Source organism: Thalia democratica, chromosome 6 (assembly GCF_965202585.1).
Source record: "Thalia democratica chromosome 6, ktThaDemo2.hap1.1, whole genome shotgun sequence".
Classification (NCBI taxonomy): domain Eukaryota; kingdom Metazoa; phylum Chordata; class Thaliacea; order Salpida; family Salpidae; genus Thalia; species Thalia democratica.
The window spans coordinates 63,457,999-63,470,973 of record NC_139170.1 but is presented as its reverse complement, the minus strand read 5'-3'; the positions used below and the strand labels follow the sequence as shown (position 1 = coordinate 63,470,973).

Below are 12,975 nucleotides of genomic sequence, written 5' to 3'. Positions count from 1 at the left end.
GTATTAGTATAGTTATAATTTATAAGCATGAAGTACTCATACAATGTCAGAGTTACAGAGATATATACGTTTTAAACTTTACTACTTATTCATTACTATTATTATTATTACTACCGTAAAGGTTTTAAATAATAAAATATTTACCTTTTACTATAAGGTTTTAAAATAAGTAAAAGGTGAATTTAAGATAGTAGTGTCAAGCATTGACTAAATTTTAGTTAGAAAATTAAGTTATTTCAAAACAACTAAATTTTAAATTGTTATTTAGAATTAGAATAAATTTTCTTTCTACCCTCTCAAAAACCCACTAAAAACTAACATGGATGATGATGTAGCAGCTCTCGTAGTAGATAATGGCAGTGGTAAGTTACAAATTGTATATTTTTTAAATATTATCAGAAATTATAAATACTAATGCATAATAATATCTAGAACATATAAACATAAAGTAAAGTATTAAAATTTACTATATAAAAGTGAAATTGTAGAGTGACAATCGATACAAAAGAGAAATAAAAGTTTAAGTGATGATGAATTATATAAGGTATTTTATATACATTAAAAGTTTAACAATTATATGCTTTATGAAAACTTAAACATTGTGAAAATGACTTAAAGTTTTAAAGTATTTGTTTTTCACATTAAAAAAAGTGTCTACTTGCTATTTATTTCTCACAAAAAAGATAAATAATAACTTATTAATTGTACCCCGCATAAACAAAATTTGATAATGTTTTGTTTTTTCCCCTCATAAACACAAAGTGGTTGTTAAATTTTGTTTTCCAAATTTTTAAATATTTTACTTCTTGTTTTAATTGAATTATGAAATTGGCAAAACCTCTCACAGTAAAAAACTAGTTGGTTACTAACCATTTATTCGCTCACAGGCATGTGCAAGGCCGGATTCGCCGGAGACGACGCCCCCAGGGCCGTCTTCCCCTCAATCGTCGGACGCCCCAGGCACCAGGGTGTCATGGTCGGCATGGGACAGAAGGACTCGTACGTCGGAGACGAGGCCCAGTCCAAGAGAGGTATCCTCACCCTGAAGTACCCCATTGAGCACGGTATTGTCACTAACTGGGACGATATGGAGAAGATCTGGCATCACACCTTCTACAATGAACTCCGTGTTGCCCCAGAGGTTAATTGTTGTTATTGTAAAAAGTGTTTATTTAAAAAATATTGAGAGATAAACAAACTTTTATTTTAAATCTCGTGCTTAAGAATTGTTTGTTAAGATTTGACTCTGAAATTGATATTTATAAAAGACTGTATCATTTTAGAATACTTGGGTAAGTACCTTAACAGTTTTTAAAAGGTTGCTGATATTTTTATCACATTAATCAACCAATTCAAGTTAAAAGCTGCTATTTGGACTATTTTATATTTACATACCTGATTTTAAATTTTAAATTCTCACCAGGAACACCCAGTTCTTCTCACTGAGGCCCCACTCAACCCCAAGGCCAACAGGGAAAAGATGACCCAGATCATGTTCGAGACCTTCAACTCCCCAGCCATGTACGTCGCCATCCAGGCCGTCCTGTCCCTCTACGCTTCCGGACGTACCACCGGTATCGTGTTCGACTCCGGCGATGGTGTCTCCCACACCGTCCCCATCTACGAGGGATACGCCCTCCCCCACGCCATCCTCCGTCTCGATCTCGCCGGACGCGACTTGACCGACTACCTCATGAAGATCCTCACCGAGAGAGGATACTCTTTCACCACCACTGGTTTGTTATAAATTGTACATATGTCATAAAAGTTTTAATAGTCCAACATTGTAGAACTCTAATATTTTTTTATAAAAGAAAACATACATATTTATTTAGATATTTGCTTACAATTTAATTTTGGTCATTTATGCTTTCAATAAACTTTTAAAGAAATATTGTGATTTAGACATTCAAAGTTCTTGTTTTTCTATATAAATAATTTTATTATTAAATTACAGCCGAAAGAGAAATCGTCAGAGACATCAAGGAGAAGCTCTGCTACGTCGCATTGGACTTCGAGCAGGAAATGCAGACCGCAGCTTCGTCCTCCTCTTTGGAGAAGAGCTACGAGCTCCCTGACGGACAGGTATTGTGACGTCATACTTAATATTTTGGATTCTAACTGATTTGTATCATAACTTTCCTAAAATTGAGTTAATTTCAATTAATAGTTTTTCTCAAAAAAGAAAAAACCTCAACTTTTTCTACACAATAAAAGTTTTAATATTTTATTTAACATTTAATAAAAAAGTTCATTTTATCAATGTTCAGGATCAGATCACCACCCTAAAAATCTTATCTCACTATATATCTAAATCTCAGTCAATTTATTTTGAATTTTTACTTCAAAGGTCATCACCGTCGGAAACGAGAGATTCCGTTGCCCAGAAGCTCTCTTCCAGCCATCATTCTTGGGAATGGAAGCCGCAGGAATCCACGAGACCACTTACAACTCCATCATGAAGTGCGATGTCGACATCAGGAAGGACTTGTACGCCAACACCGTCCTCTCAGGAGGAACCACCATGTTCCCAGGTATGACGTCATAATATATATATGTGTGTGTAGTTGAGGAACTGACACTATGTTTAAATATAATGAGTGTTAATGTATGATTTTAGTATAGCTTATATAGAATATATCATATTTGCTAATGTATGTGATCAACTCATTTTTTTATAAAAGTTAATGTTATTACAACTAATGTGCTAACTAAGCATTTAGGTAACCTTTATACTTTCACCAAGTAACTTTCAATAATGCCAAATAACAATGTGCAGAGTCCGCTTAAGTATTGATCTTGCTAAATTTAAACTTTTAATCTACACGCGACTTTTGCCGACTTAAGATGTATTAAGAAAGTTCAAATCAATACATTTTGGCCACATCATCAATTTTTTAAATGCTGACAGCATCTAATCTGTTAAGTATTTCTGCTTTGAAGCTAGTTTTGTCAATATTACTCTTAAGTGGTTGTAACAAAATTATTTAAAAACAAACATTATTAAAAGTTTTGCAGAGACATAAACATACTAATCTGTTGTAGCTAAAACAGTTGTTGAGTTACTCTTAGGGATATTAGAAGCTTTTAATCGTGACCACATACTGATTATTAAAAAAAAGATTGCTACTTATTTAATTTACCACACCTGCTATTTTTAAATCTATAAAAAATTAAAGACAAGAACGTGACTATAACATTGTAAAAACCAAAAACTACATTAAGTTTGTTCAAATTAAGTTTTTATTCAATCTAAAACCAATGTTCAACCTTTATTATCGTCAAAAGTCATAATTTTGTGAAACTTACTTCAGTTGAAATTTTCTCATTAAATATTTATTGGAAGCTTTGCTGTTTAGTGCCACGTTAAATCTCTTATGAGACACTGTAGTGTTGCTTAGCAGGTAGCTTGTCTCGTAAAAACCTCGCCTAAAATCAATACAAACAAGTTTGTTGTGCAAACAAGATCAGCTTTGTTATTCTGCTTGCCAAAACAGTGGCTTAGCGTGGCCTGTCGGTTGTAATAACATTTTTGTAGCTTGTTTTTATAATTTGAATGATTTTTTTGGTTTAAATTAAGTAAACTATGTTCTTGGCAACGTTTAATATGTATATATTTGTTGTAAACAGATGAAAATTCCAGTCTAAGTACTTATCTGTTAAGTAAAACGTTTGAAACCATTAAACCTAAGTTTAGGACAGCCCTATATTAATGATCTTTTGTTTTGTATAATAAAGTAATACATTGCACATATCTCAAAATGTTATTAACTCAGGTATCGCCGACCGTATGCAAAAGGAGATCACCGCCTTGGCTCCACCAACCATGAAGATCAAGATCATCGCTCCACCAGAGAGGAAATACTCCGTATGGATTGGAGGATCCATCCTCGCTTCTCTCTCCACCTTCCAACAGGTAAATTTAACAATTTTAATACCAAAAATGTAAAAAATTAAACTTAAGTGTGTCTGCGATGCCTCTTTAGTCTAAACGAAAACTTATTACACCTAAAGTTTAATCTTTGTTTCCTTTGATGTTAAACTTAGGTTAATAAATACTTTAGTAACAATCTGAGCGAATGAAACTACTCAATGACGTAATATTATAACAACTAAATTTATATTGAAAGAAAAAAACAATACTATTAAAATTTAAATTAACCATATTTCTTCTTTCAGATGTGGATCAGCAAGCAGGAATACGATGAATCCGGTCCATCCATCGTCCACAGGAAATGCTTCTAAACAGGGAAGTTCCCTACAAGGATGGAGCAACAACATCAAACGCTCTCCACAGCTCCATAAAGTCACAACGCGCTTGGAGCGCACAACATTCTGCGCGCTTATTTATTTCCAGTCCATCGTCGGACTTTGTAAAGGATTCTTAATAACATCTGAAAAGAGACCAAATTTAACTTTTTCATTCCTAGCCTTAAGTTATATATAAATTAAAATTAATAAAAAATGTACATTTGTTATATAGTGGGTCGTGCATATTTATTGTTTATTTTGATAACTTGTATGTTAAAGAGACTAACAACTTAATCGTATGCCCTGCTATTAAATACTTGTATGTAAAGGCTTTAGGATCTTTTCCAGCAACTTTTTTGCTTTTTTTTAAACTACATTCTTCTTTCGTTCTTTTGTATTTTCGTGACCGTTCGCGGAAAATAAATTAAAAAAAAAACATTTGTGTTGTGTATTTTAAAATAGTACATTGGAAAATAATAAATAAAAATTACAAAGTAGTTAAAAATTTGGAAAATTTGAAACAATTATATGAAAAAAATGTATTTTATATATTAAAATAAAATAGGCGTGACTGTTGGTCTCAGCAAATATAAAATAAGAAGATAATAACAATAAAAACTGTATATAAAACCACTTATCATAAAATAATAATAGTCATACAGATTAAACGCCGGCCTAAAAACATGATAAAAAAAACAGCATCTGATAGCTGCAGTAAAAGTGATAAAAATAGATCGGCGGTAGATACCTGTGCTTGTTAAACAGCTGTTTGCATTACCTAACCTTTAAACGAGTGATAAAAAATTTATTACATGATAATATTGTCAACAGATGTTGCATTGGCCAATATTGAGAACTAAATTGAGTTACAGCAATCATTATAAACCACTAAATTGGCATATGAAAAATATTACAAGCCGTTAAATTGACTTATAGTAATCATTAAAAGGCAGTAAATTGACATATACTGATCATTACAAAGTAGTATGTTGAACTATGAAAATGATTATACAGGCCGACCGTGTCAGCATGTTGAAAGTAATTGAATAATTGTATTCCATTGAAGGTTAAATTAGTTTAGCTTCTCTTTTGTGAAAACAAATAACTTAGACAAGATTTAATATTGGGTACGTTTTAAAGTTTATCTATAAAATTGGTCTCATTTTTTTTCTTAAATGTTTTATTAGGTCATAAAGAACTTGTAACAGTTTAGTTAGAGTAAATCTAATATTCTTACTTGAAACATTTAAAATTTCTATTTTGCTGTATTATATGCTTATTTTGCATTAAGCAAAGCCTATTTGTCATTATTAAGTGCCACTTCACTTAGATTGCCACACAAGTGCGTATTAATAAAAAAATGAGTACTTAATGCATTAAATTGCTTTGCTAAATGGACTTTAATGTGGGCTAAAAAGTATGTGCGTAATATAAAGTTAGTATTACAGATTATAATATCATTAGAATGATATAGAGTTTTTGTAATGTTATTAAAAGTTCAATAAGAAGTATTTCTGAAGGATTATTTTTTTACGATTACTAAAGAAACCTACATACTAAAAAAATTACATTTTATAAATTTTATTTGTTACGGCACTTAAACATTATTTAAAGTTTAATTTTATGTTTAACTTGGAAAAGTATTTTTCAATGTGTTGAACTCATATTGCCCAAACTGCACAATGCCAACCAAACGCGAGTTGACAAATAAACAAACACTTCTTTAAATTGGTCGTTTCGCACATTATCACGTCGATACGCTTCAACAATTTCCGCTCTACTTCCATATTTGGTCATACGTTGGCGCGCTGTAAAACGTTTCAATCACGTGACAAGTGCGTGGTGAAATTTTCGGGAAAGTTTTGTGACGTCACAATTGACTTGTGAGATCGCTGAACTTTTTTGGGTGTGGAAAATTTAAATATTAAGTTTTTTTGTAGAAGCTTAAAATAGTTATGAAATAAATTTAAATTTTTAATTTAATGTTCGGGCTTACAATCAAAAGTTTTTTATAAGTTTAAATTTATGACTGATTTCTAACAGATTGTGAGTTTTCGGTTTCGGATTTTCAGCATTTGTTGTTTAAAAACATTCCAAACTTGCGAAGTTAGTAAATTTCTGATTGCAACTTGTTTTAAATCACGTTTAGTCGTTTATGCAAAATAATTTTCACACTGTGATTAAAATATTTTTTGTCCACAAATTCTATTTCTTATCTAAGTTTTTTCTGTTTGCCAATGTCAATATTAACTTTTTCTTAAGAGTAAAAAAATTTATAAGTTTTCATGAAATAAGTTTTAAACTAAGTTTTAATGAATAATTTTAAAAGTCGAATTTAAAACATTTTCGATTTTAAATTTGAATTAAACTTTTGATTATTCTTTAAATTTTACTTGAGATTAAAGTAATAGTATTTCAAATATAAATAAGCTTCTAGGTTTTGGTTAACTGATCAAAACATTCTTCTGAACACAAATATAAATTTACTAGATTATCTATATGTTAAATGTATGTAAACAGAGATAAAAACGACATTTTAGTTGCTAAGGCTTACGATTACATTAAAATTGATAAAATAATAGTTTTTGTGCAAGATAGTTAGATGTAAACGAAAATTAGGAGGTCGTTTTAAAATAAATAGTAACGTTTGTAAAATTTAAAGAGATAAGTAGCAGTTTTCTAAAGTTTTAGATGGTGTATATAGTATCAATAAGACAATAAAAAATCTCTTAAAACTACTTATAAAAGTGATCAATGTACACTATTGTTATAGCTGTCATGTTATTTAGGTAAATAAAGTTGAAATATTATAAATTTATACTATACTCAATTATAAACGAGTTTTGATTTATATTGGCAGTTTTTTAAGTTTTAAATTTATTACAAAGTATGCAGTTTAAAATAAATATAGAAAGACTGACATCAATAATTAATATTTTAAGAGCTTTTTTGAAAGTTTTAAGACGTGTTTAAACCGTGGCGTCTATTTTAAGCAGATATTTAACTAAAAAAAAACGTTAAAAAAAGATTTAGAAAACCACAATTTTATTTTGAATGGCTCTTAATTTGTTTTTAATAAGTTAAGGCATTTAAAAAATGCCTGCTTATCTTTTAAATATATTTCTAACAAACATAATTATTTTTTTTTTTTCAACTTAAAGAACTAATTTTTTTGATAGTATTTGTGACTTTTTAAACTACCAAAATAAAGTTATATTTTATTCTTATTTAGTTTACAATTAAGTGATTTTCAAATTTTTTCTTCAAGTTTAGTTAACTTTTAACTTTTATCCACAGTATTTGTAATTTTAATAAGCTTAGACTAATGTTAATAAGATTCAGTATACAAATTTAAACATTTTTTATTTATACTTTTACAACTAAAAGATTATTAACGATTTAATGATAGAAAAATACTATGAACCATAGCTGTAAATGCAAACACCTTAAGTAGCCAAATTATTTAAAACCAACAAAATAACTTTAAAAATCTTAATATTTTTCATCTTTTCAAAGAATGCTTACAAGTTATATCTAAAAACTCAACTTTCACTTTACTGTTTGATGAGACATTACAAAACTATTTCTAAATCTTACAGTTCTAAAAACTCTTTCGTAATTCATATTTCGTAACAAATCGTAAGATGTTAGGTATTTGGAACCACGGGACAGGTTAAATTAGCGTAAACGAACGTTTTAAATTGTAAATAAAAAAAAAACATGGTGGTTGGATTAACTTAGTATCAACTAAAATAGTTATGTAACACTAATTAAAGTTTTATTTGAAAATTTATATGTTATTTTTGATAGTTTTAAATGCAAGTAAGCTTACGATTTTATAATGTTTTTTAAGTTTAGTTTATAACAAAGAATAAAAAAAAATAATATTTTTTATTTCCGTAAAAAAGAATAAGATACCTATTTTAAAAACTAAAAAAGGACGCGGCTATAAAATTCTACTTCGAACTATGAAATACAATGCAGCATAATTAACAAGTTTTTTTTGAATAATTTTTTAGTGATTATCCTATATAAATAAATACAAATATCAAACCAGAACTTATACAATATTAAATAATGCAAATCCAAGTCAAACCCGCGTATAGTACAAAATTAAAAAAGATAACGTTAGATTGAAGTTATATATTCCATTACTTACAACGTTAAACTTTTTCTAAAATTTAGTAGTATGGTTTGTCAGATTTAATCAGATCAAATTAAACTTAGTTAAATCTGTTGATTAGACATAGTTGACATCTTTGAAGATAATAACAAAATTTTTTGTTGTATAAAGTTTATTTCAAAATTGTAATATGTATGTATATATAAAATATCACTTTCATGTAATAAATGTAGTTTTATATTTTGTTCAAAGTTTTAGTTTTTTACTAATCTGTTTTGCATATTAGAATATACAATTTAAGTTTTTAAACAATAGTTGCTAAAATATTAAGATAAGCAAAAGTTTAAAGAGTGCTTTGACTTTTTTACTAAACTATTAAAAAAGTGTAAGTTTTGTAAAGATTTTTGATGTTTAAAAAAACTGTTTTTTTTTTTTATTTAGTAAAATAAATTTATTAATAAATACGTTTGAAACTAGTTAGATTCTTATGTTTATTAACTAAATATTTTTATAGTTAACAATTTTACATGTTAAAAATTACTTTTTTCTACTTTACAAATGATTTAATTAAATTTATGGCTTCAGTTTATTGGAATTAATATTTTCTATTAAATAGCTTTAAATAAGTTAATTGTATTTATATATATATATAGAGTATATTATGTTTTTACTAGTATACTTCGTATTTACAAAAAACAATTATAAAGTTGCAACTACCACATAGTAAACTTATTTATAAAAGTATATTAAAAAAAAGAAATAATTAGACTTTCACAAAGCACAGTTAAAAGGCCTTTTAAATAGCTTATTACAAATAGTCAAAAATAAAAATAATTACAATTTTTTTAAACAGGCTATTGCTTGTAATCTCCAGCTATTAAAGTCCGAGTGGTATTGCACTGTACATTATTTTAAGGCCAAGTTCAAAAATTATTGTTTCTGTTTTCAAGTGTAACTTGTGAAATAAATCAATTAGCTTTATGAAACAAATGAACTGTGATTTTTTAAATTCAAAAATTTCTAGTAAAATATTTGAAATTCTTTAAAGTAGGCTCTGTAGAAGGTGATTTAGTTTACTAAACAATATTATATTCTTTTTACTTATACATACACATATATATATATATGTATGTTATGTTTAAACATATATATATATAAATATTAGTTTCTAAAACATAAAAAAAAAGGTTTTTGATTTGGTTACTGCAGTTTCAATGTGTTTAGCATAATATCGGAAAAATAATAGTGTTTATTAGCAGTTTTTTGAGAATAACAAAAAAATACATAATGTCGCTTTAAAAAACTTGAATAAATTAGCTAGCTTAATTAAAAAAAAAAACTTTTATAGAAGTTATATTTATAGTTTGTTGTAATTTTGTCGAACTAAAAAAATAAAATATGATTTGAGACTGATAGTTTTTTACCATACAAAAAAAATATACAATTGTTACAAACAAGTTATAGCTTAAACTGTTTTAGTAGTTATTGCTTTATATACCTATACTATCTACAAATTAGTTTTCGTAACAAGAGGTTCAATTTACTTATAGTTCTTATTATTTATTTTATTTTGACCATACTTATTAGTTTTAACTCGACTGTATTTAAGTTAACGTTTTACAAATGCAAAATTTAGGTTTATAATTTATACGAAATCCTATAAAATTCTTACCAAAAAAAAAACAATCTTAATATGTTAACAAAACAACAACTTTATACTGTTTAATTTGTATATTTAATTTATTCTCCTAATAACGATATCTGGTTAAGTAATATATACATTTCTGATGTTATGAAAATTTTTAGGAAAACTAAAGTTGTATTTTTCGGTAACAGTTTTGAAAACTTTATAAAGTTTTAAAATCTATCTTTATATATTAAATATAATTTTAAGTGTGTTTAACTGGCAATCAACAAGTAAGTAAAAAAAAAATATATATAATAACAAATATAAAATTAAAATAATAAGTAATAAACACTTTTTCATTTCGTTTTCGAATCAATTCGACTATACTAGCTAACAAATTAATTTTAGTAGCTATATAGCTTGCAAACTAAAATGCTAAAATCACTTCAATTAGATACATTTATAAAGGCTACTCTTTGCTCTCTAATGTGTGGCCGGTTAGCTCAGTTGGTTAGAGCGTCGTGCTAATAACGCGAATGTCGCGGGTTCGATCCCCGTACTGGCCACTCATTTATCCTCGTTAGTATAGTGGTGAGTATTCCCGCCTGTCACGCGGGCGACCGGGGTTCGATTCCCCGACGGGGAGTTTTTGTTTTCAAAATGTTATAGTATATTACAAAAAAAAAAAAAATTAAGTGAAACTGTATGATTTACACACATAAGCATTAGTTTTATTTTTATAGCCTTTCACAAAGTTAAGTGTTACAAGAAAATTTATTTTTCATTATTTATAAATTAACAAATGTTATTTAAACTTTCATAAATTTTTTAAAACGCATAAAAATTGTTTTTTAAATTAACAACGTAATGTTATTAAAAACTTGAAAGTATTTAAATTTTAGTTTGAATAGTTTATAACAGTTGCATTTCTTTTATAACAATACGTCAGTTATTAATTTAAATCACTTTTGAAACAAAATTATAGTTGCTCGAAACTAAAAATTTTATACTTTAAACACTATCGATTTTGTATAAATTGAAACTTATGTACTTTGATACTTATTGTACTGAAAAACTGGTTATTGAGGTAAGGTGTGGTTTCGTACACAAGTAATATAAAAACAACTTACACTGTTTTAAGGAAAACAAATATGAAATGCTCTATAGAGTGTAGTTGATTAAGGTAAATATGCACAAATCTGAATGATTATCTGATTCCTGGGCGACCCCTGAAAATATATAAACAAAAAAAAAAGCTTATACAACCACTTAAAAACGTTAATTACATACTTGTTTTTGCTTATTTGCAAAATTTTTAAAAATGAAAGTTTACCTTAATATGTATAATTAAAATTAGAAAGTTTTGCTTTAACTTAGGCATCTTTTGTATTCAGCTAGAATATAGTCAAATTTAAAATTTGATTGTGGTGTTATAAAGCGTTAATATTTTAAAATTTTACTTTTGATTAAAAATTTGTTATACTAATTTACTTAAATTTTAAACAAAATATTATCGACAATGTAAATAAAGTATTAATGTATATTGTTTATAAGCTAGTAAGTACTAATTTACTTTGTGAACGTTCAAGGTAAATACTAAAGCTTAATTACACTTAGTTTATGGGAAAAAGTAAATTTTTTTAAGCAAACCATATTAGTTTAAACTACAAAGCAATTCAACACATATACTAGAATTTTTCAAGTTTTTATCACTAAAAACTGACCTGGTTGTTTTAACAAGTGCTCCACAACATTAATTTAGTGAAACTTCAACGCTTTGTTTAATGTTTTATTGAGCTGAATATCTTTATATATGTATATATTGATTGTAAATATGTTAACTACTGAGTTTGGAACTTGAAACTTTTAACTAACACTAAACCAACTAAAGACCTTAGACATCACCAGGCATCACAAATAGTTTATTTTCAACAACATTATAACATTGTACTTATATTATTTTTTGTATATGCGTCCGACACATAGTTTAGATTTAAAAATTGATGGTAAACTACGAGAGTTTTCAAAACCATCATTAGGACCCTTACACTATCAGGTAACACATTTTGTTATTACTTAAGTGTATTTTTATAATGTTAAGTAAATTTTATAACTATATTTTTCAAGTGACTATAGATAATTTACGAAAAAAACATCTTAGATGAAGATTCTAAAATGTAAAGAAACTTTAAGTTCAAATTTAAACGAAATTCTGAAAAGATATCATTTAAAGTAATGTCTCATAATTTACAATAGTTAAGTTTTTTAAATTTATTACAGTTTTGATTATTTGCAAACTAAAAGGCTAACTTAATTAATTTATATAAACTGTAAAATATGTTTGTTTCAAATAAAAGAGTAAACTGTAAATATGTTTGTTTTAAATAATAAATTTGATACACATTTTGTGATAACATACAATTTAAATTATTTTAATGGTTTTTTAAGTTTAATTTATTTTCATTCACTAAAATATTGTTAATTATAAATACAATCATAAATAATTAATACTTTAGTATTACTACTTTTTGATTTGGTTTAAAGTTTATAAGTCGAAAAAAAAAATGAACACAGCGTTTTTTAGCTAGAAAGTGCGTATCCAAGCAGCAGTACAAACCTATAAAGTGCGTACCGAAATGACAGCTTACTGTAATCTACTAATGAACAAAAATACTGTGGTACTGTGAAAAAATTACACACGTCCTAGACCTACTTTATCAGGTTTGTTAGATTAATTTAGAATTTTAGTACTTTTTTATACTTGTTTTTTTATTTTATTTAGATTTGTGTAAGAACTGTCCTCTAAAAAATACTCAGTTTTTTAAATACTATTACTTTAAGTTAGTAACCAAAGTTTGAAATATTGATTTTTAGTAACAGATGACAAACCTAATTATTTCTTTTTACTCTTTAAAAACTTAGATTAAAATTTTGAAAAAAAATATTTAAAAATGCGCAAATTATTTAATTTCTA

General features: G+C 27.0%; 1 protein-coding gene and 2 non-coding genes across 3 annotated transcripts; all 3 read left to right on the top strand.

The window, feature by feature from the left end:
• Positions 1-266: 266 nt before the first annotated feature.
• LOC145839409 (actin, cytoplasmic) lies at positions 267-4,682 on the top strand. Its single transcript, XM_082946981.1, has 7 exons — positions 267-362; positions 888-1,141; positions 1,424-1,736; positions 1,958-2,085; positions 2,351-2,534; positions 3,777-3,916; positions 4,180-4,682. The coding sequence occupies exons 1-7, from the start codon at positions 320-322 to the stop codon at positions 4,243-4,245; spliced, it is 1,128 nt and encodes a 375-aa protein (XP_082803107.1). The 5' UTR covers positions 267-319; the 3' UTR covers positions 4,246-4,682.
• A 5,811-nt stretch (positions 4,683-10,493) lies between these two features.
• Positions 10,494-10,567, top strand: Trnai-aau (transfer RNA isoleucine (anticodon AAU)). The gene has a single exon. It is a non-coding gene; the product is annotated as a tRNA-Ile (tRNA).
• An 8-nt stretch (positions 10,568-10,575) lies between these two features.
• Trnad-guc (transfer RNA aspartic acid (anticodon GUC)) lies at positions 10,576-10,647 on the top strand. The gene has a single exon. It is a non-coding gene; the product is annotated as a tRNA-Asp (tRNA).
• Positions 10,648-12,975: the final 2,328 nt, after the last annotated feature.

What these genes read in the sequence shown, in the direction of transcription:
- LOC145839409 (XM_082946981.1), top strand. Translation starts at nt 320, where the DNA reads ATGGATGATGATGTAGCAGCTCTCGTAGTAGATAATGGCAGTG. An exon ending in ATACTCTTTCACCACCACTG is followed by an intron (nt 1,737 to 1,957) that starts GTTTGTTATAAA and finishes ATTAAATTACAG; the next exon opens with CCGAAAGAGAAATCGTCAGA. An exon ending in ACGAGCTCCCTGACGGACAG is followed by an intron (nt 2,086 to 2,350) that starts GTATTGTGACGT and finishes TTTACTTCAAAG; the next exon opens with GTCATCACCGTCGGAAACGA.